The 25,737-nt window shown below is 39.4% G+C and overlaps 1 protein-coding gene across 5 annotated transcripts in view; it reads right to left on the bottom strand.

The window, feature by feature from the left end:
- The window catches only part of LOC132405508 (kelch-like protein 3), a 99,125-nt gene that overhangs the window by 57,992 nt on the left and 15,396 nt on the right, over nucleotides 1-25,737 (bottom strand). For all 5 annotated transcript variants that reach the window (XM_059990375.1, XM_059990377.1, XM_059990378.1 and 2 more), the window contains exons 4-5: nucleotides 21,251-21,372; nucleotides 7,849-8,011 (exon numbers count right to left, since the gene is read on the bottom strand). In XM_059990375.1, coding sequence (XP_059846358.1) covers nucleotides 7,849-8,011; nucleotides 21,251-21,372 — 285 coding nt within the window. The remainder of the gene's footprint in view (nucleotides 1-7,848; nucleotides 8,012-21,250; nucleotides 21,373-25,737) is intronic.

Here is a 25,737-nt window from a genome sequence, read left to right as displayed (position 1 = left end):
ATTTATAAACAAAAGAATTTTCTTTTTTTAAATAGAATATCAAAATGTTTTTCCATCTGTGAGGTATATTAGCCAAATTCCTTTAGTCAAAATTAAAATGGGAGACTTGACTGGGCAGCATTGTGGTGCAGTTTTTGGAGCTATTGCTTCACACCTCCAGCCATCCAGACTCAATCCCAAACTCCATTGTATCTGTGCGGATTTATACACACATATGCCTGTAGTAAAAATGCACAACTCAAGACAAAGCAAAAACTGACCCAGAGGCTAAGTTAAATTCTTCCCCAAGGTGCTGTGGTGAACAGTGTCAGAACTGGATCTAGCAGTGCTTAAGCTGGAGAAGAAATTCAGAAGTATTTATTTAAAGAAAAAGCTTTTATTTTATTTAGAGATACAGCACAGAACAAGCCCTTCTGGCCCAACAAGCCACACCAGCCAGCAATCCACCTATTTAACCAGAACCTAATCGCAGGATAATTTAAAATGACCAGTTAATTTACTAACTGGCTGGTGTGTTTTTGGACGTGAGAGGAAACCAGTTAACCAGAGGAAACCTACATGGTTATGGGAAGAATGTACAAACTCCTTACAGATGGCACCAAAATTAAACTCCAAACTTTGGCACCCCACACTGCAATAGCGTTGAATTAACGTTGTGCTACTGTGCTACCCTATAGTCTAAACGCATGCAGTTATACTGCTAATAAACACAAAGAAAACTTCATTGCATCAAAGCATCTTTGCTGTGGAAAATGGTGGGATAGCAAATATTTCTATATTGAACAATCAGGACACAAAGGGGTACAATCAAGAATTTAATCAAGGTGTGGCAACACCTTACAAAAAGTCGGAGGAAGAATTACCTGTGTGATTAGCATGAGGAATCACCTGGAGAATAAAAAGTCACCGCAGTTGGTGAATAAATATAAAGCCATAGCACACAAAGGTCCTTTAAGATGTAGGTAGTATGCAAGATTATATCCTTAGTAATTTTCCACCAATTGACTAGTGATAACCAGTGGTGTTTCACAGGTATCTATTCTGGGACCTTTCACCATCCAATAGGTTTCAATGAAGTCATTCCTCATTCTTATGAATTCCAGTGAATATAGGCCCAGAGCTTTCAAGTGCTCTTCATGTGACAAGCTACTCAATCCTGCAATCATTTTTGTGAACCTCCTTTGAACCCTCTCCAGTTTCAGCACATCCTTTCAAAGGGGCCCAAAACTGCTCACAATACTCCAAGTGAGGCCTTACTAGTGTTTTATAAACTCTCAACATTACATCCTTGATTATATTTCTAGTGCTCTTGAAATGAATGCTAACATTGCATTTGCCTTCCTCACCACAGACTCAACATGCAAGTTAACCTTTAGGAAATCCTGCACAAGGACTCCCAAGTCCTTTGCATTTCAGTTTTTTGTAATTTCTCTCAATTTCGACCGAAGTACATGACCATATATTCCTAACACTATAATCCATCTGCCATTTCTTTGCCCATTCCCCTAATCTGTCCAAGTCCTTCTGTAGCCTCTCTACTTCCTCAAAACTACCTGCCCCTCTACCTATCTTTGTATAATCTGCAAAGTTTGCAATTAGCCCATCAATTCCATCATCCAAATCATTGACGTATAATGTAAAAAGAATCAGTCCCAACACAGACCTCTGTGGAACATCACTAGTCACTGGCAGCCAACCAGAAAAGGCTCCCTTTATTCCCACTCTGCCTCCTGCCAATCAATGACTGCTTTATCCATGCCAGAATCTTTCCTGGGTTAGGTTACTAAGTTTGCAGATGACACAAAGGCTGGTGGAGCTGTGAATAGTGTAGAAGCTTGTTGTAGATTACAATGGAATATTGACTGGATGCAGAGCTGGACCTAAAAGTGGCAGATGGAGTTCAACCTGGAAATCTGAATTGACTCACTTTGGAAAGTCAAACAAATGCAGAATACAGGGCTAATGGCAGGTTTCTTGGAAGTGTGGAAGAAGAGAGGAATCTTGGGGTCCATGTCCATATTTCCCCTAAAGTTGCCACAAAATTAATAGGGTTGTTAAGAAGCTATATGTATGGTGTACTGACCTTCACTGGTCAGGTGACTGAGGTCAAGAGCCATGAAGTAATGTTGCAGCTCTATAAATCCCTGGTTATACTACATTTGGAATATTTTGTTCAGTTCTGGTCACCTCATTATAGGAAAGATGTAGAAACTTTACAGAGGGTGCAGAAGGGAATTACAATGATGCCACCTGCACTGCAGAGTATGTCTTAGGAGGAAAGGTTGAACAGGCTGACCTTGATAAAGGCACATAGGGTGCCACTGTCATGTACTAGTTAGTGTGATGCTATTACAGTTCGAGGCAGAGGTCGGAGTTCAATTCCAGTGCCATATGGAAGGACTTGTACTTCCTCCCTATGATCACACGACTTTCCTCCAGGTGCTCTGGTTTCCTCCCGCAGTCCAAAGACTTACTGGTTAATAGGTTAATCGGTCATTGTAAATTGTCCTAGGGTTAGGGTGAAATAGTTGTGTTGCTGAGCTTTGAGGCCCTGTTCCACACTGCATCTCTAAATAAATATAAGGTGATAAGTAGCATAGATTGAGTGGATAGCCAGAGACTTTTCCAAGGGTGTAAATGACCAATACAAAGGTGCATAATTTTAAGGTAATTAGAGAAATTCAAGGAACACATCAGTGGTACCTTTTGTTTAAAAATAGAGTGGTGTGTGTGTGTGGAATGTGCTGCAAAGGTGGTGATACTGGAATATACATTAGGGTCATTTAAGAAACTCTTAGATAAGCATATGAATGATATGAAAAGGAGGGCTGTGTAGGAGTGAAGGGCTAGATTGACCTTGGAGAAGATTAACATGTCAACACAACATCCTGGGCTAAAGGGCCTCTGCTGTGCTGTAATCTTCCATAACTTTGTTAATGTTATCACTTGCAGTGCCAGTACTTATTTAAAGATATTTGGGGGCTTTTAATAAACAGTTTGAAAGATTTCTAAACTGTGCTAATCTAGGAGCCTTATCCATTTTCCCTATTGGAACAGGATCAGATTGGAATATGGAATTTAAAACCAGAAGGAGAAACTATCTACAGTTTGCACATTCTTGTGCAAATTGGTAGGTTGATTTGCCATTGTAAATTCCCCTTTGTACCGAGATGAGTGGTGGAATCTGGGGTGAATAGAATCTATGGGTGAATGAAAATATTGGGATTACTGTAGGATATGTGTGATTTGTGCAGATTCTCTTGGCTGAAGGGCCTGTTTCCATTCTGTACAAGTCTATGACTCTGTCAGAATAAAACTTTCTTTGGCCTTACATATGAGGGAAATAATTTAAAATTAAATAGCCATGATATACCAATCAGTCTTGCATGTTGCAATGTTCACATTTATTTTAAGAGGACGAGAATATAAAAGCAAGGATGCAATGCTAAGATTTTGTAAGGGATTAGGTCTGATGCGCATTTAGAATATTGTGAGCCGTTTTTGGTTCCATATCCAAGAAAGGATGTGCTAGCATTGGAGAAGGTCCAGGAATAAAAGGGTTCACATATAATGTGTGTGTTGATGGCTTTTTGCCTGTCCTCGCTGGAGTTCAGTAGAATGAGGGATCTCGTCAAAACCTACCATATACTGAAAGGCCGAGATACAGTAGATGTCAACAGTCGAAGAGTCTAGAATCAAAGAGCACAGCCACAGAATAGAAGGACATCCCTCTAAAGCAGATGAGGAGGAATTTCATTAGCCAGAGGGTGGTAAATCAGTGGAATTCATTCTCACAGACAGTTGTGGAAGATATCATTGGGTATATTTGGGTAAAGTGGACATTGGTAGGTTCTTGATTAGTAAAGATATCAAGGTTACTGGGAGAAGGCAGTAGAATGGGGTTGAGAGAGAAAATCCAATCAACTGTGATTTAATGATGGGCTAAATGGCCTAATTCTGCTCCTTTGTCGTGGTTTCTCATTTAGAAGGAAACCTTTCAGTTGTGCTTAAGCTTTATAGACTGAGCTAATTTTAGTTTGCAAAGTAATTTGGAAATGCAATGGACAGTGAAACCCAAAGGCATAGCAATAAGCTGGATTTATGTGAAGGAAAATTTACCTTGAAGGGCACTTCAGAAGTTATGCAAAACAATACAGTTCAAATGACACACTACACACAACACACAAACCATGAATTTTAGCCTTTGTGGGACACATCGTTTTTTTAAAGCATATACACTGCAGTGGGATTGCATAAAATACTACAGCTGAATAGATTAGGTTACTAAAAATAACAGATTGTTTGTCTTGAGGTACAGAATATCATGCCATGCAGTTTGAATTCAGTCAAGAATAGGAACACTGTGGACCTTCACCTCCAAAAACAATGGTTTGAAATCAACATTCACGTACAGTATAAAAGTACTACTATCTAAATTTATGTAATCAATTCACATCATTGTTATGCTCAGGCACTTTAACACAGCAATTAGTTTTCAGAAAACTAATTCAAATGCTTCAACCTGTGAATATTTACAAACAATCTGCCACAATTATTATAATCTGCATTTATAGATAGCTTTTAAATAAGACTAAAATAGCATTTCAGAATGTTATCAGTTAAAATTATAACCATCACAAAATATTTTTTGCTTTTGTACCATATATTTTTTAATCCTCATGATACTAGGATAGATTAAAAAAAGCTCCTTATTTCAGTTAAGCCTTCTTGAAGTATGTTGCATTAAGACCGGTAGGACTCTTCATGAATCACATGAATACAACCAGCTTACCACTAACCCATGAGAAACAATGTACACTACTTCTGGTAAATTACACAACTTTCCTGTAAGGAAGTCTTTACAAAGAATAACAGCCAAAGGTGATTCATATCAACATCCATTTGCACATTCTGATTCAAACAATAAGCAACTAAAAGTTTGGATCAATTGTTAACTTTATTGAGGGGGTATGTTACAGAGCAGAAAAAACATGTGGAGAATTGCAGTTAGAGTACAAGCAGCTGTGGACACAACCACAAATATGATAAAGAAAAGTGATCTTTGCAAGATAACAGAGCTACAGAGAGCGTTTAGATTTACAGACTTACAGATTTAGACATTTACCACATTGTAACAGGCCTTTCTGACCCAACATGACCAATTAACCTACAAACCCATATGTCTTTGGACTGTGGGAGGAAAATGGAACACCCGGAGAAAATCTACATGGGCATAAGAACATACAAACTCTTTACAGGCAGTGGCAGGAATTAAATCCGGGTCGCTGACACTGTAACAGCATTACGCTAACTGCTATGCTACCATCCACCATACAGTTTGGGGAGAAAGGGTGCAGCATTGAAATGTTCCCAAGACATGGAAGGGACAAGGTCATGAAAGGAATAAACAATTTTCATTTGGGGGGGCTTGGGCCAATATAGTTCTACAAGGATATGATGCACAATAGAAAACATGCAGCAGAGTTTTGGCTAAATTTAAACATCATGGAGGAGAGGTGACAAGAGTATTTGAATAACACAGATAAAGTGCTGGAGGAACGCAGCAGGTCAAGCAGCATTTACAGAGGGAAATCAAGTCTACTTTTTAAGCTGAGACCTGCTGGTATTTTAGGCAGTTTCTGGACAAGTTCAATGTTGGTTTTGCATCTCATTGGCAATGGCCCAGAGCCAAGATTCATGGTAGCTAACAGGTGGGAAGACAGGACTGGAATAAGCAATGGTGGGGGGGGGGGAAGAGAATGAAGAGCTGACACATGTAAAATGGTGTGAGGACCCAGTAGTAAGACAGTGACTCAGAATCAGGATACCACAGACATGGCCTTGCAACTCATTGTCAGCCTGCACTGCATTGTTTTCTTTAACTGTAACACGACATTCTGCACATTGTTATTGCCTTTCCTTTGTACTGCCTTGATGCACTGTTGTGATGAAATTATCTGCATGAATGGCATGCAAAACAATGTTGGTTTTACTGTACCTCAGTATGTGTGACACTTAGAACAGTTTACTTCTTAAATAATCTCTACAATCTAGAACATAGAATAAAAAGTCAGTGTCATTATATAATATTATTGTTGAATTTACAGCAGTGATACCAGACCTGAGAGTTTCAGTTACCTTACTCAGGTTTATTTAGCTTCTTCTACAGAACCAAGTTACTACAGACAAATGTTGCGTACCTGCAGCACTGGTTAATAATACCAGCTGGTTAAATTCTTTGTTTCCATTACAACAACAGTCATACCCTGCTCAATGCTGTCACCTTGTTCTCGGGCTCTCTCTATGCTCCCAATGCATCTTTTAGTGCTAGATATATTTGAGTAGATAATTTTTCCATCTTTAAAAGCATTGTACTTTGAAGGATGGGAAAGAACACAAGCTTCATAAAGAATTTGTCCCCACAATACCAACAAAAGATTCCTCTCACAGCAAGTTCTCAAAGCAATAGGAATGCAGAGTGAATGGGTCCTCATGAACTGTGAGACTAGAGCAATTAAATTCCACTGTTGTCAAAGTGCCACCTCTCCTGGTCTTCTGCTGATGAACACTTCAAGGTTCGACGTGTTGTGCATTCAGAGATACTTTTCTGCATATCACTGTTGTAACATGTGGTTAACCGAGTTACAGTCATCTTCCTGTCAATTTGAACCAGTCTGGCCATTCTCCTCTGACCTCTCTCATTAACAACGTGCATGAAAATCCCAGGAGATCAGCAGTTTCTCAGATACTCAAACTACCCCATCTGGCACCGACAAACGTTCCACGGTTAAAATCACTGGGATCACATTTCATCCTAATTCTGATGTTTGGTGTGAACAGCAACTAAAACTCTTGACCATGCCTTCATGTTTTTATTTGCATTGAATTGCTGCCCAATGATTGACTGATTAGATATTTGCATTAACAAGCAGGTGTACTGAATAAAATGGCCAATGAGTGTATATTGACAATTCAGTGCTGCCAGGATTGAGCGCAGATGATTAGAAGGGTAGTTCTAAGTACAAACAGAAGGTCAATTGGCACTGGAGTAAGGCAAGTCAACTCAGTATTTCACACGCCTAAACTGGATTAGTGACTCACTTAGCAGAGAAGTCACTAAGTGCTGGCAACTCCCTCCAAAATCTATTTGCACACATGGCCTCACTATGATCAGCTATCCTGGCATCAAAATTTAATTACATTTTAGAAACATAAAGCTAAGAATTATTCTGTGTACATATAAACACAAGAGATTCTACAGATAATGGAAATCTTCAGCAACACACACAAAGTGCTGAAGGAATTCAGCAAGTCAGGCAGCATCCATGGAGGGGAATAAACTGTGAATGTTCCAGACTGAGGCTTGTCATCAGGCTGAAAAGGAAGAGGAAGAAGCCAGAGTAAGGAGGAGAAGGAGGGAAAGGAGTACAAGCTGATAGGTGATCGGAGAAACCAGGTGAGAGAGAAGTTGGTGGGTGGGGAAGAGGCACTCAGTAAGAAACTGGGAGGTAATAGGTGGAAGAGGTGAAGAGCTGAAGAAGGAATGTGATAAGAGAGGACAGTGGGCCATGGAAGGAAGGGAAGGGAAGGATGTGAGGGACTAGAGGAAGGTGATGGGCAGGTGAAAGAGAAGAGATGAGAGGGGAACCAGAATGAGGAATGGAAAAAGGAGAGGGAGGAGAAATTACCAGAAGTTAGAGAAATTGACGTTCAAGCTATCAGGTTGGAAACTACCCAGACGGAATATGAGATTTTGCTTCTCCAACCTGTGAGTGGCCTTATTTTGGCAATTGAGGAGGCTATGGCATTGTTGTTTTAACAAAGAAAACTGAAGTAAACACTGCCTACCTGCATATGCGTTAGCTTCGTTCAGCAGATCTGTGCATGTGTGAACATCTGCAAATGCACGAATTCCTAAACAATTGGTTGGATGCAACTGGGATTGTAGGAAATCACAACAAGCTGTCCTTACATCCATTAGTTGTAACAGACTAGCTGCAGGCAACAATACCTAAAGACAAAGGTGGAAAGCAAACAAGGCTTAAAATCTAGTTGCAACAAACAATCTGACAGAGGAACTCAGCTGGTCAAGCAGCATCAGCCAGAGGAAACTGTTGAAACTAGAGAAAAATAGTAATTTCTATGAATTGCGTAGCCTTAGTCTTAAAAGCCTCACTTCCAGCAGATTAACATGAAGTCATGTCAGATTTGGCCCAGTGGGTAAAAAAAATCTTACCTTTTCATCAGAAACAAGATTATGGTTTTAAGTCTGACTGTAAAGGCTGAACCAGAATAACAAGGTGACACACTATCCAGAATTTCAGGTCACACATAAAACTGAATCCTTCACCAAGCAGCCATAAAATATTTAAAGAGCAGAAGAGTCATCCTAAGAATACTGGCTAATGTTTAGCCCTCAGACAGCATTTCTATCACATTTTTTCTGTAATCTTTTATACTGATATGGAATCATTTAATTGAATGCTCAATACATCTAAATAACTTCAATTGTAAACATAACTTATATCATTAATTTGTAAACAGAAAACACAAATACCATTGGATTTTATAAAACATCATATAACGCTATTTGTCTCATTCACGCACTTCCTCGTATTGTATACTTTCTCCAGTAACTTTCACCTTTCAGAGTTCTTTACCTATTAATTCATGCTACTTCCCAAAGAAAAGGCAAAAGTAATATTTTTGACATTGATGAAAAATTAAACCATGTTCATTGCAAATTTTGCTAAACTATAAAATTCAGATTTTAGTTTCCTTTACTAATACAGTGGCATGCAAAAGTTAGGGCACCCTGGTCAAAATTTCTGTTACTGTGAATAGTTAAGAGAGTAGAAGATGAACTGATCTCCAAAAGGCATAAAGTTAAAGATGAAACATTCTTTTCAACATTTTAAGCAACATTAGTGTATTATTTTTGTTTTGTACAATTTTAGAGTGAAAAAAGGAAAGGGGCAACATGCAAAAGTTTGGGCACCCCAAGAGATTTGAGCTCTCAGATAACTTTTACCAAGGTCTCAGACCTTAATTAGCTTGTTAGGGCTATGGCTTGCTCACAGTCATCGTTAGGAAAGGCCAGGTGATGCAAATTTCAAAGCTTTATAAATACCCTGACTCCTCAAAACTTGTCCCAACAATCAGCAGCCATGGGCTCCTCTAAGCAGCTTTCTAGCACTCTGAAATTAAAATAAATGATGCCCACAAAGCAGGAGAAGGCTGTAAGAAGATAGCAAAGTGTTTTCAGGTAGCCGTTTCCTTAGTTCGTAATGCCATTAAGAAATGGCAGTTAACAGGAACGGTGGAAGTTAAGTTGAGGTCTGGAAGACCAAGAAAACTTTCCGAGAGAACTGCTCATAGGATAGCTAGAAAAGCAAATCAAAAGCCCCATTTGACTGCAAAAGACCTTCAGGAAGATTTAGCAGACTCTGGAATGGTGGTGCACTGTTCTACTGTGCAGCAACATCTGCTCAAATATATTACCTTCATGGAAGAGTCATCAGAACAAAACCTTTCCTGCATCCTCACCACAAAATTCAGCATCAGAAGTTTGCAAAGGAACATCTAAACAAGTGTGATGCATTTTGGAAACAAGGCTTGTGGACTGATGAAGTTAAAATAGAACTTTCTGACCGCAATGAGCAAAGGTATGTTTGGAGAAAATAGGGTGCAGAATTTCATAAGAACACCTCTCCAACTGTTAAGCACAGGGGTGGATCAATCAAGCTTTGGGCTTGTGTTGCTGCCAGTGGCATAGGGAACATTTCACTGGTAGAGGAAAGAATGAATTCAATTAAATACCAGCAAATTCTGGAAGCAAACATCACACCATCTATAAAAAAGCTGAAGATGAAAAGAGGATGGCTTCTACAACAGGATAATGATCATAAATACACCTCAAAATCCACAATGGACTACCTCAAGAGGCGCAGGCTGAAGGTTTTGCCATGGTCCTCACAGTCCCCCGACCTAAACATCATTGAAAATCTGTGGATAGACCTCAAAAGAGCAGTGCATGCAAGTCAGCCCCAAGAATCTCACAGAACTAGAAGCCTTTTGCAAGGAAGAATGAGTGAAAATCCTCCAAACAAGAACTGAAAGTCTCTTAGCTGGCTACAGAAAACATTTACAAGCTGTGATAATTGCCAAAGGAGGTGTTACTAAGTACTGACCATGCAGGGTGCCCAAACTTTTGCTTCCGGCCCTTTTCCTTGTTTGTTATTTTGAAACTGTAAGCGACGGAAGTAAAAAAAAGTAATCTTGCTTAAAATATTAAAGAAATGTGTCATCTTCAACTTTTATACTTTTTGGAAATCAGGTCATCTTTAACTCACTTAGCTATTCACAATAACAGAAATTTTGACCAGGGGTACCCAAACTTTTGCATGCCACTGTATATAGTATCTTCAACTTAAAATGTAGTATTGCAAACTGCATTAATAAATATAGAATATGTAAAGTGAAATTAAAGAGATTTTAAAACTTTATGAATAGCAAGTGCCAGTTTCCAATCACTGATCAAAACATGTATTGCAATCACACTCTATTTTCTGTCACCATCAGTCTGAACTAAAGTAAATCCAAGGTCATTTTAACAAAGGATTTCCTTTTGTATATTTTAACCAATACATTTCTACTGTATCAAAGTAAAGAAAAAAGTGAATTTAAAAGTGTTGTCTTCCCTCCAACCAAGATTTGGTCTTGATTCTAGGATTTTAAAAAATATAAAACCACACATTTTAAAACTATCTAATGCCTCTTTCAAGGATTCCAACTGCTGAACTGTTAATGATGTTTAAAGGTCTCATCACAAGAAGCATTCATATTTGCAGTCTCAAGTGGTTAAGTTTCCATTCTGGTATGTTGAATGCTAAATACAGGTAAGCAACTTTGTGAACAAATGAGATCAATGCAGCACTCATCCATGTAATAAGTCCTTAAAATGCAAGGAACCCTGAAGCATTGTACCACCACACTGAACAACATTAATAATCTGCCTAAAAAAACTGGAATTTCTAGTTGGTTGCTCAGTAAAACTTGCTTACTTTAGGCAGTAATCCAATTACTTATAATATGCAAAATCTTAATTTTATTTACTGTTAAGGCAAACACTACTGTAATACAAGGCATTAATTTCAGATTTCCTTTTCATGTTCCTGAATGATTCTCATTAAACAAGTGCAAAATACATTAGAAGTAAACACAGATTTTTGTACTGTCTCGATTCAAGAAATTTCAATATTTAATGTTTGTGCTTTCTAAGCTAACTTCACTTGCAAATGCCTCCATTTGTTGCTTCTGCATATTGCCTACCCTTTCAAAAACCAAAGTCAACCTGTGATAATGCATATTAGATTGTATACAGATCCACACCAAAAAATAAATATTTGCTGACAGTGAATAGTACTGTACTGGGATCAGTTAGACAACATAGTTACAGACAGCAAAACAAAATAAACAATTTGTGTTTGTGGGTAGAGAGGAGAGAAAGGACACTTCTTCATATGAGAAATATTTTTCTTTAGTTAAGAGGTCTGTTTACAAACCTGTGCATCATCATGCCTCACCTTGATTACTAATTTTAACCAACTATGAAAAGAACTCATTGCATTTCAGCGTTTTTGATATGATGAAATTGGGATCCGTTGTAACAAAATATTGACAATGCAAAGTGTAAAGCAAGTAGAACCAACTGTAGTCATTAAAATAAGATGTCAAACTCAAATTGAAGAATTCATAAAATGATGCATCGAATGACATACAGGCATATTTCAGACCTACAAGTTACGATGGCCTCTGTTCAGCTTCAGACCAACAAGTGTGCTGATTATCTACACACCCAAGTATTATTGACAAGCTGAACAGGGAATCAACCATCCTGAAGCACGAGATATTTCATGCATTCATTAATTTAACATCAGTGCTACTGATGGTTAAGGACTCCAAATAGTTAATCTCAGGTCCCTATAAACCCAATTCATAGTTTCTATACTAATGGCATTTAATCTATCACATATCTGCCAGTGAGAGTGAAAGATTACAATCCAGAGCTAGATTAATTTCTAGTACATACCCAAATAATAAAAAAGCTATAGTCTTGACCCTGAGGCACACTAGCCCAGTTCCCCAACTACTGTATTTTTGTGTAGAGGAAACAAGTGGCAAATAAGCTTTTGTGGTTGTCTAGAACAAACTCTAATAATTTGAATGCAGCGGAGAACATTCCGTAAAAATGTATAATACACGTCAAAAAAGCCTTAAATCTTGAATTCCTCTCCTCCAAAAAGAAAAGTATTGCATAAAAAGCACAACATATTAATTTCATACACTTTCCAAGAATACATCTGCTCTCAGTTCGGCTGTGGTGAGAAAGTTACCCATCACTTCGTAGACTGTGAATTTGCTAAGAGGGTGTCGGGAAGGATGCACAGTCTGGGTCCCAGGTCATCCCCAGCAGCTATGTAACAGAGTTGATGCAGGATGTTCTCAGGGTACACACTGATACAGAAGACATCAAGCGCTGCTGGATAGTCATCAGCTTGGTGTCTTTACTGTCCATACATATTCAAATAGATTCATCAGTGCAATGAATGTTATCTACATGGACTTCAGTAAACCTATTCACATGGGAGACTAAGAGGTTAATAGTCCAAAAGATTGCTGCCTGTTACATAGAGGAAACTAGATTTGTGGTCTAAGCAAATTTTGGTCAGATTTATGGGACATAATCTTGGCTGAAGAGACCCATGCAGACTCCTGGTCAATCTCTACCTTTCCAAGTGAACTTAAATCCTATTCCTCAATCTCCTCCAACGACATGGTAGCGGGGACAGCATGGTAGTGTAGTGGTTAACAGCGCTCTACCATACAAGCAAACCAGATTCATTCCCGATGCTGCCTGTAAGGAGTTTGTACATTCTCCCTGTGACCCCGTGGGTTTCTACCGGGTGCTCCAGTTCCCTCCCACAGTCCAAAGACAGAGCTTTTGATAGGTTAATTGGTCATTGTAAATTGTTCTGTGATGAGGCTAGGATTAAATAGGAGGATTGCTGGGTAGCCCTGCTCGAAGGGCCAAATCCACACTGACACTGTATGTCAATTTAAAAAGAACATTTTCATAACTGATTTAAGTCCATGGGCCTGCAATTTCCAGGCTTATCACTGCTGCCTTTTTAAACAAGTGACCAACATTACCTATCTTCCAGTTTTCAAATAGCTCATCCTGAGTGGCAAAGATCATCAGAGCCACAACAATCTCCACTCTCACTTCCCTTAGCATCTTAAATCTCATTATTAGTTTCTCAACTTGAATGGCTGAGTTGCTATTTCACTTTATAAAAGTGTGGCAGTGATAATTAAGAAAACTACAGAAATTATTGACTGCAGTTCACGAGGCTGTCCTGGGATAACATTTTCATGTTAATATTTACTTAATTAGTGAAGTATATAACGTTTTTGTTCACCCTCACCTCCAGTGAATAGAAAACAATCTTAGCCAGCTAAACCGTATACACATAAAGAGTAAAGCGCAATGGATGTTGTATCAATAGAGCAACCTTCATGAACAAGTCCACCAGATTTAGTATGATTTAAAAAGATGCTTCCTTCTCTAAACATTCTCTGCAATAATGTAGTCCCTTCTTCTGAATGCATTTCCCTCATGATTCCAAGGAAGGTAAAGCTCATCTAAATAGCTTTTATGGTTTGTTAAATAATGTACTGCAATTTAAGCTAATGAGAGGCAATACCGTATAATCAAACATGATTCAGTCCTCATCTGATACAAATTGATGGCTTACATCAAAAGATAATCAAATATTGCACCTCATCCCAAATGGCTAGTGTTAACTATAGCACCCTTAAATACCACAGTAGTGTTGTTGTTAGCACCAACACTGTTACAGTTTGGGTGCCACAATTCCAAGTTCAATTCCAACGTCGTTTGTAAGGAGTCTGTACGTCCTCCCTACGGAATGTGTGGGTTGTCCCCAGGTGTTTGGGTTTCCTCCCACAGTCCAAAGGCGTACTGGTTAGTGGGTTAATTGGCCATTGTAAATTGTCCCTTGATTAGGATAGGGTTAAATCATGGGTAGCTAGGGAGTGTGGCTCGAAGGGCTGGAAAGGCCTATTTTGTGGGGTGAGGCAACAATGGTAATGGATGGATGTCCCGAGAAGAAATGCCACGTGCTTGTAATTAATTATTCCATGGATGGAATAATAGACATTTTTTAAAAAGAATGGGTGAGAAAAAGTCTGAGGAAAGAAAGAGAATAAAACAAAAGGTTTATTTTCAAATATTTTAGTTTTCATTATACAAATGAAGGACTTTTTTTGATCTTTCTGATCTCAACATCTGAGGTACTCTATGGGTATCCAAAAATCCAACAAGAGCTTCAGGTTCCTAGGAGTGAATATCACCAATACCTTGTCCTGGTCCAACCACATTGATGTCACAGCCAAGAAAGCTCATCAATACCTACACTTCCTCAGCAGGCTAAAGAAGTTTGACTTGTCCCCGTCATCCCAGTCTAATTTTTGTTCAATGTACCATAGAGGGCATTCTACCTAGATGTATAATGGCTTGGTGTGGCAACAGCTCCGCACATAACTGTGAGAAACTAGAGAGTTATGGACACAGAAACAAATCTCCCCTCTATGGACCCTGTCAACACTTCCTACTATCTCAGTAAAGCAGCCAGTATAATCAAAGACCTCACCTATCCTGGATATTCTCTCATCTCTTCTCTCCCATTGGGCAAAAGATACAAAAGCATGTATCACTAGGCTCAACAACAGCTTCCATCCTGCTGTTAACACAGTCTTGAATGGACTTCTGATATGACAAGATGGACTCTTAATCTCATAACCTACCCTACTATGATCATGCACTTTATCATTTAACAGCACAGCACTTTCTCTGAAGTTACTGCACCTTAGTTTGAATTGTTATTGTTACCTTGTTCTACTCAATGCACTGTATATGAACAGTATGCAAGGCAAGCTTTTCACTGTACCCCAGTACATGCGACAATGATTCACCAGTTCCATTTCCCTTCAAGGCAAGCGCAGCATCATTGGGCAACATGATTTGAAGGAACTCTAAAGGTTGATCTTAAAAATATTTGATCCCTATTTCTTTTGTTAAATGTATATGCAATTTGCAGCTCAATATTTCATCACACAGAGCATTAAACAGCTTTTCAAGTTTTGCTCTGCTTCATAATCAAAATGCAATGGAGATTACGTAAAGCAGTATAGAAATATTAACTTAGACACTTGCACTAAGATTGTTAGAGAGTGGTTAGACATCAGTTTTATTCCCAAGATCAGAATCTTAAAATATTTGGTCCCAAATTCCATTCTGTCCAGCTCTTCCTTTCCAGATCTCTCCATTTATACTTCAAAGAATATGCTAGCCAGCAACATCTAATAAAAGCCTACAGATACCCATAGCCACCTCAACTATAACTTACCTTCTAAAAGGATCCATTACATTCTTCTAGTTCCTCCATCAATATTGTATTTGTTCCAATAAATTTCCACACAGGTGCATCTGAGGAGTTTTCCTTCCTCCTGAACCATGGCTTCCCTCGATCCGTGGATAACAAAGACTTTTAGACTACATCTCGTGTATTTCTTGAGACTGTACTCTCATCCTCTCCCTGGTCAGAGAAAGAAAGTTCTTGCTTTCTACCCCACCATCTTTGCACTCAATGGATCAATAAGATTCCAGTAGCAGATTCATCATCCCCTCCTTCAGCATTTCAAAAAGGCATTGCCTTCAAGAATCTTTCATCCTTTCATATCCACCAACCACTCCAGTTATTATGGCACTTCTCCACACAAACGCAGGAGCTGCAACACTTGTCTTTGTAGGTCTTCCCTCCCAACCAGCCACAGACCCAGAAAGTTCTTCCAAGTGATACAGCAATTATGATGCTCTCCTTCCAACCTAAAACACTGCATTGAGTGTATACAATGTAGTTTCCCCTCCAATGGTAAAATAATATGCAAATTAGTTATACACCACAGAAACAGGCCCAACTTGCCAGTCAGGATCACAGTGCCTATCTTCTCTAATTCCATTTTCCTGCATTTAGCCCATTTCGCACTATTCCTTTCCAATTAATTTGCCTGTTCAAATGACCTTTTAACCTGCCTCTACCACGTCTTTTGGCTACTTGTCACATTTGCCTCCTTTAAATATTTCCTCTCTTACCTTTTAGTTATGTCCTCTGGTTTTGGACACCCCCACCATTGGAAAGAGACTATGACTACCCCTACAAGATCAGCTCTATGCCTCCTGTGTTCCATTACAGCAACCTCAGTCTATCCAATCTCTATCTCTCCATAGACGCTGATTGACCCAGTGAGCTCCTCCAGCATTTGTGTATTGCTCTATCCATTATGTTTTTTTAAAGGAACCCTTCCATTCCAGATAATAACTTGCTGAACTGCCTTTGCACTCTTTCAAGCACTATCACATCCTTTAATTGTGTTAACTAGTAATTCAAGTATGGTCTAATCCACATTGTGTATAACTGTAACATGACATCCAAACTCTTATACTCAATAATCTAGCCTATGAAGGTTAGCAAACTAAACCCCTTTTGCCCAACATTTTAATTTCAATTCACATTCCTGTTCCAACATGTCGGTTCATGGCCTCCTCTTGTGCCATGATAAGACCATCCTCAGGATGAAGGAGACCATCTGGGTTACCTCCAACTTGATGGCATGAACATGGATTTTTCCTTCTGGTAAAAAAATTCTCTCACCCTCCCCTCTTCTTCTATTCCCCACTCTGGCTCTTACCTCTTCTCACCTGCCTATCAATTCCTCCTGGAGCCTCTCCTTCCCTTTCTCCTTTGGTCAAATCTCTTTTGCAATCACATTACTTGCTCTCCAGCCCTTCACCTTTCCCACCCACCAGGCTTTACCTGTAACCTTCTCGCTATCCTTCTTCACCTCTCCCCATCTTTTTATTTTGGCGTCTTCCCCTTCCTTTCCAGTCCTGAATAAGTGCTTTGGCCCAAAATATCAACTGTTTATTCATTTCCACAGCAGCTGCCTGACCTGATGAGTTCCTCCAGCTCGTGTGTATGCTGCTTTGGATTTCTGCAGAATTTCTTTTGTTTAAACTAAACTCCTTTCTCATTATTATGTTCCTGATCTTCTGCTGTTGTAGCCCATCCACTTTAAGGTTTGATGAGTTGTGCAGAGATACTCTTTTGCACACCACTTTCATAATGCATGATCATTTGAGTTACTGTCAGCTTGAACCAGTCTGGCCATTCTCCTCTGATCTCTCTCATTAAGAGAGCATTTTTGTCTACAGGACTATTGCTCAATATTTTTATTTTTGGCACTATTCTCTGTAAATTCTAGGAACTATTGTGCATGAAAATCTCAATAAATCAGTAGTTTCTGAGATACTCAAGCCACCCTGTCTGGCACCAACAATCATTCCATGGTAAAAGTCACTTAGTCACTCTGATGTTTGGTCTTAACAATAACTGAACCTCATGACTATATCTGCATGCTTTTACGCACTGAGTTGCTGTCATGTGATTGGTTAATTAAATATTTGCATTAATGAGGTGTACGGGTGTACCTTATAAAGTGGCCACTGAGTGTATGTTCCCCTGCATCCTTTCACAACTTTCTTTGCTACCTATATATTCACTAATTTTACCACATTGTCATCCAAGTCTCAGGTATGGCAAACAACAAAATTCAAAGCATAAATCCATGCTGTACATCTTTGTTTACAGAAAAATAATCAGCTTGTCACCACCCAACTATGGAATCCTTGCCGAAACATCTTGAACCACACGTGTCCTAACTTTCTAGACCAGCCAACTGTGCAGGACCCAGTCAAAGCTCTTGCTAAGTCCATGAATCACCTTGCCTTCATCAATTTCCAAGTAATCCTAGAAAACTTGATCAGGTTTGTGAGGCACAATTTTACAAGGTCAAAACCATACTCACTCTCTCTAATCAATTTTCTGCTTATTCCTACTGACCTCCATGAGTATGGGAACAACATTCAGTACACTCCAGTCATCCAGTTTCTCACTCATGACCTCACCCATGGTTAAAGATGTAATAAAGATCTGCATCAGAGGCCCAGCAATCTTATCCCTTGTTTCCCATAACCCTCGGATTTATTTAATCAAGCCTTAGGAACTTGTCACCTTAATGTTAATGAATATCTCTAATGCTTCCTTTTTCTTGATACACAGATGTTCAAGACTATCAGCGTGCACAGAGTGACCCCCTTCTAGAGGCAACTTAGAATTCCATGTTGCCTGCCACTTCAGTTCTCCATTCACTCCCAACAGCCATTCACCTGGCTTTATGTACAATTATTATGAGGCCCAACATAAATTTGAAAACTGCACCTTCTCTCTCTCTCTCTCTCTCACTCACTCACACAGAACAGTACAGGCCATTCGGCCCACAATATTGTGCCGACCCTTAAACCCTGCCTCCCATATAACCCTCCACAAATTTCTCCATTTACCTGTCTAGTAGTCTCTTAAATTTCACTAGTTTATCTGCCTCCACCACTGACTCAGGCAGTGCATTCCACGCACCAACCACTCTCTCAGTAAAAATCCTTCCTGCAATATCCCCCTTGAACTTTCCACCCCTTACCTTAAAGTCATGTCCTCTTGTACTGAGCAGTGGTGCCCTGGGGAAGAGGCACTGGCTGTCCACTCTATCTATTCTTCTTAATATCTTGTATACCTCTATCATGTCTCCTCTCCTCCTCCTTCTCTCCAGAGAGTAAAGCCCTAGCTCCCTTAATCTCTGATCATAATGATACTGTCTAAACCAGGCAGCATCCTGGTAAATCTCCTCTTTCCAATGCTTCCACATCCTTCCTATACTGAGGTGACCAGAAATGGACACAGTACTCCAAGTGTGGCCTAACCAGCGTTTGACAGAGCTGCATCATTACCCCACAACTCTTAAACTCTATTCCTCAACTTTGGAAAACTAACACTCCATAAGCCTTCTTAACTACCCTATCTGCCTGTGAGGCAACTTTCAAGGATCTGTGGACATGTACCCACAGATTCCTCTGCTCCTCCACACTCCCAAGTATCCTGCCATTTACTTTGTACTCTGCCTTGGAGTTTGTCCTTCCAAAATGTACCACCTCACACTTCTCCGGGTTGAACTCCATCTGCCACTTCTCAGGCCACTTCTGCATCCCATCAGTGTCTCTCTGCAATCTTCGACAATCCTCAACACTATCCACAACAACACCAACCTTTGTGTCGTCTGCAAACTTGCCAACCCACCCTTCCAGCCCCACATCCAGATTGTTAGTAAAAATCATGAAAAGTAGAGGTCCCAGAACCGATCTTTGTGGGACACCACTAGTCACAACCCTCCAATCCGAATGTACCCTCTCCACCACGATCCTCTGCTTTCTGTAGGCAAGCCAATTCTGAATCCACCTGGCCAAACTTCCATGGATCCCATGCCTTCTGACTTTCTGAATAAGCCTACCTCATGGTATCTTGTCAAATGCCTTATTAAAATCCATGTAGATCACATCTACTGCACTACCCTCATCTATATGTCTGGTCACCTCCTCAAAAGAACTCTATCAGGCCTGTTAGACATGATCTGCCTTTCACAAAACCATGCTGACTGTCCCTGATCAGACCATGATTCTCCAAATGCCCATAGATTCTATCTCTAAGAATCTTTTCCAAAAGCTTTTCCACCACAGATGTAAGACTCACTGGTCTACAATTACCCAGACTATCCCCAATACCTTATTTGAACAAGGGAACAACATTTGCCTCCCTCCAATCCTCCGGTACCATTCCTGTGGACAATGAGGACATAAAGATCCTAGCCAGAGGCTCAGCAATCTCTTCCCTCGCCTCATGGAGCAGCCTGGGGAATATTCCATCAGGCCCCAGGGACTTATCCGTCCTAATGTATTTTAAGAACTTCAACACCTCTTCTCCTTTATTATCAACATGCTCCAGAACATCAACCTCACTCATACTGTCCCCACTGTCATCAAGTTCCCTCTCATTGGTGAATACTGAAGAGAAGTATTCATTGAGGACCTCGCTCACTTCCACAGCCTCCAGGCACATCTTCCAACCTTTATCTCTAATTGGTCCTTTCTTCACTCCTGTCAACCTTTTGTTCTTCACATAATTGAAGAATGCCTTGGGGTTTTCCTTTACCCTACTCGCCAAGGCCTTCTCATGCCCCCTTCTTGCTCTCCTCAGCCCTTTCTTAAGATCCTTTCTTGCTACCCTATATTCCTCAATAGGCTCATCTGACCCTTGCTTCCTGAACCTCACATATACTGCCTTCTTCCATCTGACTTGATTCTCCACCTCACTTGTCACCCATGGTTCCTTCACCCTTCCATTCTTTATCTTCCTCACCAGGACAAATTTATCCCTAACATCCTGCAAGAGATCCTAAACATCAACCAGATGTCCATAGTACATCTCCCTGCAAGCACATCATCCCAATTCACACCCAGAAGTTCTAGCCTTACAGCCTCATAATTTGCCCTTCCCCAATTAACAATTTTCCTGTCCTCTCTGAATCTATCCTTTTGATAATGTTAAAGGCCAGGGAGCGGTGGTCGCTGTCTACTGTCCCTCAGATGTGCATGTGCGCGAGCGCGTACGTGTATACACACACGCACACACACCACCCCCCACCCCCAGAACTGGCCATTAGTGTTTTAACTCATCCAGCAGGACATTAGCCCTGTTTTTCATTTTTAATAAACTATTGGCCAAATTACTTGGTATATTCTATTGCTAGACATTTTGCAATTTCTGTTCGTTTCTATGCTCACTCTCTTAACTGCCCTCATTTTACAGATCAGGTTATTTTCTCTCTCCCTGCCCCTAATAACTCATGAACTGAATGACTTCCACAAATTATTCCACAGCAATCCAGGCTTTATTTTGTCAGAAGTATTTCCTTTGTTCCATCATACCCCACCACCATTTTCTCAGCAATTTAAAACTAACTGATTTTCCCAATTTTGACAATGGATTTTTGAAATATTATTCAGGTTATCTTTCCACAAATACTGCCTGACCTGCTGAGTATTTCTACTATTTTCTGTTTTAATTTCAGATTCCCAGCATCTGATGCTTTTCTTTCATTTTCATCATCTCAGTTTAATGGCTAAGCTAACATGCTTCATGAAAAAAGAGACATAATTTACCTGTACATTCTCTTCAGTGACTTCCACTTCAGCTGTATATATATAATCAATTAGTTTACTGAGTGTATGCCCATCTATGTCCTTTATCTCAACTTTCTTTGCTTTACTTTCAGTCATGTCACCTAAAAATAAAGACAAAATTACGTTAATTGTAAAAGCTAAACTCTTGGTCAGAGATAATAGACTTTAACCAAATTTGCTAAGAAGTTCAATTAGATGGAAGCTTACGTAGAACCAGAAGTAAGACAATAATTTAATAAAGCCTTCCACACATAAATAAGTCCATCAGTAAGTCAATTACATCATCTATTTACACAGTAAAACACAGAACATACAGCACAAAAAAAGCCATTTGTTCTCTAAGTCAGTGCAAACAAAATCTTTTCACTGTATCTCAGTGAATATTAATCCATTATGGATTACATGGAATTTCCTCCTGCCCTTCTTCATGTTCTTGTTCAGCATAATATTCTCTTCTTTCTCCCAATTACTAAGTTTCTCCTTAAATACATCGGGGGTGAAGAATCTCTGAAACTCTCTCCCTCCCTCCACTCCCAATCCCCACCAGACAGTAGTGCAGGATAGTGGAAGTATTTCCTCTATTTGAATAATCAAAGAATTAAAGGTTATGGAAAACTGGCACAGAAGAATAGTCATAAAGTCATCTAAGGCCAGCATTGATCAGCTATGATCATATTAAATGGCAAGGCAGGCTTGAGGACCTGATAGCCTACACCTGCTATACTGTATACCTGCAATAAGTGTGTTATACTCATTGCCTCAACTACTCCCAACACCAACATATTCAACACTTATGAATTCTTTATTTGACTTTCTGAGCTTGTGATGGGCTCTAATTCTGCTCTTCCTTACAAGTGGTAAAACATAAAAACTTCAAAGTTAAAAAATAAATTTATTATCAAACTGAATATATGTCACCACACACAACCCTAAGATTTATTTCTTGTGGGCATACTCAATAAATCCAATAACCAAAATAGAATCAATGAAAGTCAACACCAATTGGGCTTTCAACCAGTGTGCAAAAGACAACAAACTGAGCAAATACAAAAAGAAAGAAATAATAATAATACATAAATAAGCAATAAATATTGAGAATTATGAGATGAACAGTCCTTGAAAGCAAGTCCATAGATTGTGGGAACATTTCAGTGATGGGGCAAGTGAAATTGAGAGAAGTTATGCCCTTTAGTTCAAGAGCTTGATGGTTGAGGGGTAATAACTGTTCCTGAACCTGGTGGTGTGAGTTTTGAGGCTTTTGTACCTTCTTCCTGATGACAGTAGTGAAAAGAGAGCATGACCTGGGTGGTGGGGGTCCCTGATGACGGACAGTGCCAATTTTGCCAAAGCTGTACATAATTTTGAAGATCTCTACTATCCTCAGCCACCACTTCCACAAATTGAAAGGTAAATTCTGTCCATCTTTTTTCTGAATTGCTTCATCTCAAATCTCTAGCGTCATTTTCGCTCATTTTAACCCTTTCTACTGCCTCTATATCAATTTCAAAACACAGATCTACGATATTCCAAATGGACCTGACTTTGCTCAACACCAATATATCTTCTCAATTTTCCCCGCTTGCTAAAAGTTAATCCTAGTACCCTGCTTACCCTTCATATGGCTTCATTAACTAGCATCACCCAGCTTTTGGAAAGTTATCAGATTGCAGGAAGTGAGATACACGAGTATAAGGAGGTAGATGGGTGGGATATAGCTGGAAATTTTCCACCATCGTTTTTCCACTCTGTGTGTGTGTGTGTGTGTGTGTGTGTGTGTGTGTGTGTGTATGTGTGTGTGAGGGAGAGGGGGAGAGGGCGAGAGAGAGAGACAGAGAGACAGAGACACTGACTGACTGACTTTCATGCCACTCTGAGGTGAGGCTATGATCTTCTACTGGGCACAAAGTAATGTGCACAGTATAACTCCTTTGCTACCTTCCCTGATCCGCCACTGATGAGAATATTATAGGGGAAGTAGACTGGGTACAGTTGAGGAAAATTCAAAGGAGCAACAGTAAACATCAGAAGGGAATATACACCAATTATCAGGTTAGGGGTAGAACTGCACCTCGTGAAAATATATACAGTCAGCCCTCCTTATCCGCGGGGGATTGGTTCCAGGACCCCCCACAGATACCAAACTTTGCGGATGCTCAAGTCCCTTATTTAATATGCATTAGAGCAATGGTCTTTAGGACCTGGCAGTGCAGCTCAAATCCGCAGTGTTTCTGTTCAAAAAATAATCAGGATTGAGATTGAAAATAAGGTGGAAGTAATAAAGCGATCGGAAAGAGGTGAAATGCCATTGGTCATTGGAAAAGCTTTAGGCTACAGTCGGTCAACGATTGGAACAATTTTTAATGGAGAATGTGAAAGGCCCTGCCCCGATGAAAGCTACAATTATTACTAAGCAACGCAGTGGTTAAATTATTGAAATACGTATGTTTCTGAAGTGTTTTATATGCATAGAAAGGTAAGATATGTACTAAGAAAAACTAAGAAAAACATTTGACTAACTGACGCTAAATAATACCGGATGTACCTGTTCCGACTTCAAATCCGACTTAATGACGGACTCAGGAATGAAACTCATTCATAACCCGGGGACTGCCTGTACTTTTAAGTCATTTCTAGATTACTTATAATACTTAATACAATGTAAATGCTATGTAAATAGTTGTTGTACTGTATTGTTTAGGGAATAATAACAAGAAAAAATAGTCTGTATATGCTCAAGCAATGAGTGCTAGAGAAAGAACTTCCGGGTTTTCCCAATCCGCGGTTGGTTGAATCCGCGCACACGGAATCCGCGGATGAGGGCTGACTGTATATTAAACAAAAGAAGGGTGTGTGTCAGGCTCCAGAGCTGTGGCTCACATAAATAACCAAAATTAATGCCGGCTTCCACCGTGCAGTTAATGACTTATTCCTAATTTTAAAGCATGTGCTTTTTGTGAACTAGGCATTGTACAGATGATGTCAAAAATTAATAGTAAACTACATTAATACTTCACATTACCACCTGGCCCCCATGCATATATGGCATAAGAGTCATGATCAAATTTCTTGAAATGCATTATGTGTGCATAAAGAACCCATTACATTTAACACAAATCAGGTATTAGATAAAATTTATACAGAATGCATAAAGAGGTGCTGAGTGAGAAAATTTCTAGGGAATGGTGTTTCAGGTTCAGAGAAGAGAATTAACAGTAGAAATTACTGTCTTCAAATCTGTGCTATCATTCAGGAAAACAAAGGAATTTCAATTTCAAACAGCACAAGGGTGCACCACAGGCAAACATCCAATCTGTCTAATCCTTATGTTCACCACTTATAAATGAATCCATTGCTAATTTGCCAGCATTTCTGATTTGACAGAATTTCAAATGCCTTATTGTGAAAAATATTCAACAATGAAAATGATTTGAAAAATTCTGACTGAACGACAGTCAATAAATGCAAGTGTCTGATACTTTTATGAATTCACATGTAAAACTGGACAATGAATATTAATAGATACTCAATAATGTGAGCAATCCAAACAAGCCTGGATTTTATCCTCACATATCTTGAACCACTCTCCTGCAGGACTTATGAATTTCACGCATAATATTTATTGCTCAGGATCTGGTTGTTCCATATTTCTTCCTCACTAGCAAGCATCACTTCAAATTGAGATCATAATAAACTTTGAAATAGACAGATTCATAATACTAATATCAAAAGAGCAGGAGACTCAGTCAAAGACCTTAGCTGTCATTATCTTCACAGGTAATGTGTAAACTTGCATGGATTGGACCTAGCTGAAACTGAAAATTCTTGTTGAACAGGGAAATTACAAGAGAAGATAAATTAAAAATTTCCACATACTGCCATGTTGTGTCACTGAAGCAGTCTGACATATTAAAATTGCAAACAGAAGATACCTTTCGAAAGTACAGATCAAAATTGTAAAAATGGTAAATGTTAGTTGTACTTGTGATGAAAGTATATTAACCATTCACAGCACAAATCAGTAAGACAAAGCATAGAATAAAAAGGATGGGTAGTATAAGCTTATTTAAATAAGTCTACTTTTAGGGAATATACAAGCAGAAGAAATACAAAAATTATGAATTCAAAGTCACCTTGTAACAACAGCTTTTCACATTAGTAAAGAGACAGGATTCTTCTGACAATTTGCTGATTGATTCTTGGCAAAGATCCTAATTACACCTGTTATTAATGTACCACAGCTCTGAGGAGCTGAAGGGTGCGGGGTAGCCCCCTCCTTTGTGAGAATCGCAAGAGCATTATTGGGTTGGGTCAGAGGACCCAGGAAATGAGAAAGACATGGGCATTGTCTCCTGGAGACAACGTTTGTGGATTGGGGACTATGCTACGTGCAAGCCCTTGGGCAAAGTGGGCTGGTTGAGAGAGAGATTGCATCACCCCAACCTGATTGACATCTACTACCCTGCGAG

The sequence above is a fragment of the Hypanus sabinus genome, chromosome 15 (assembly GCF_030144855.1).
Source record: "Hypanus sabinus isolate sHypSab1 chromosome 15, sHypSab1.hap1, whole genome shotgun sequence".
Lineage (NCBI taxonomy): Eukaryota > Metazoa > Chordata > Chondrichthyes > Myliobatiformes > Dasyatidae > Hypanus > Hypanus sabinus.
This window is presented reverse-complemented; position numbering and strand designations above follow the sequence as displayed.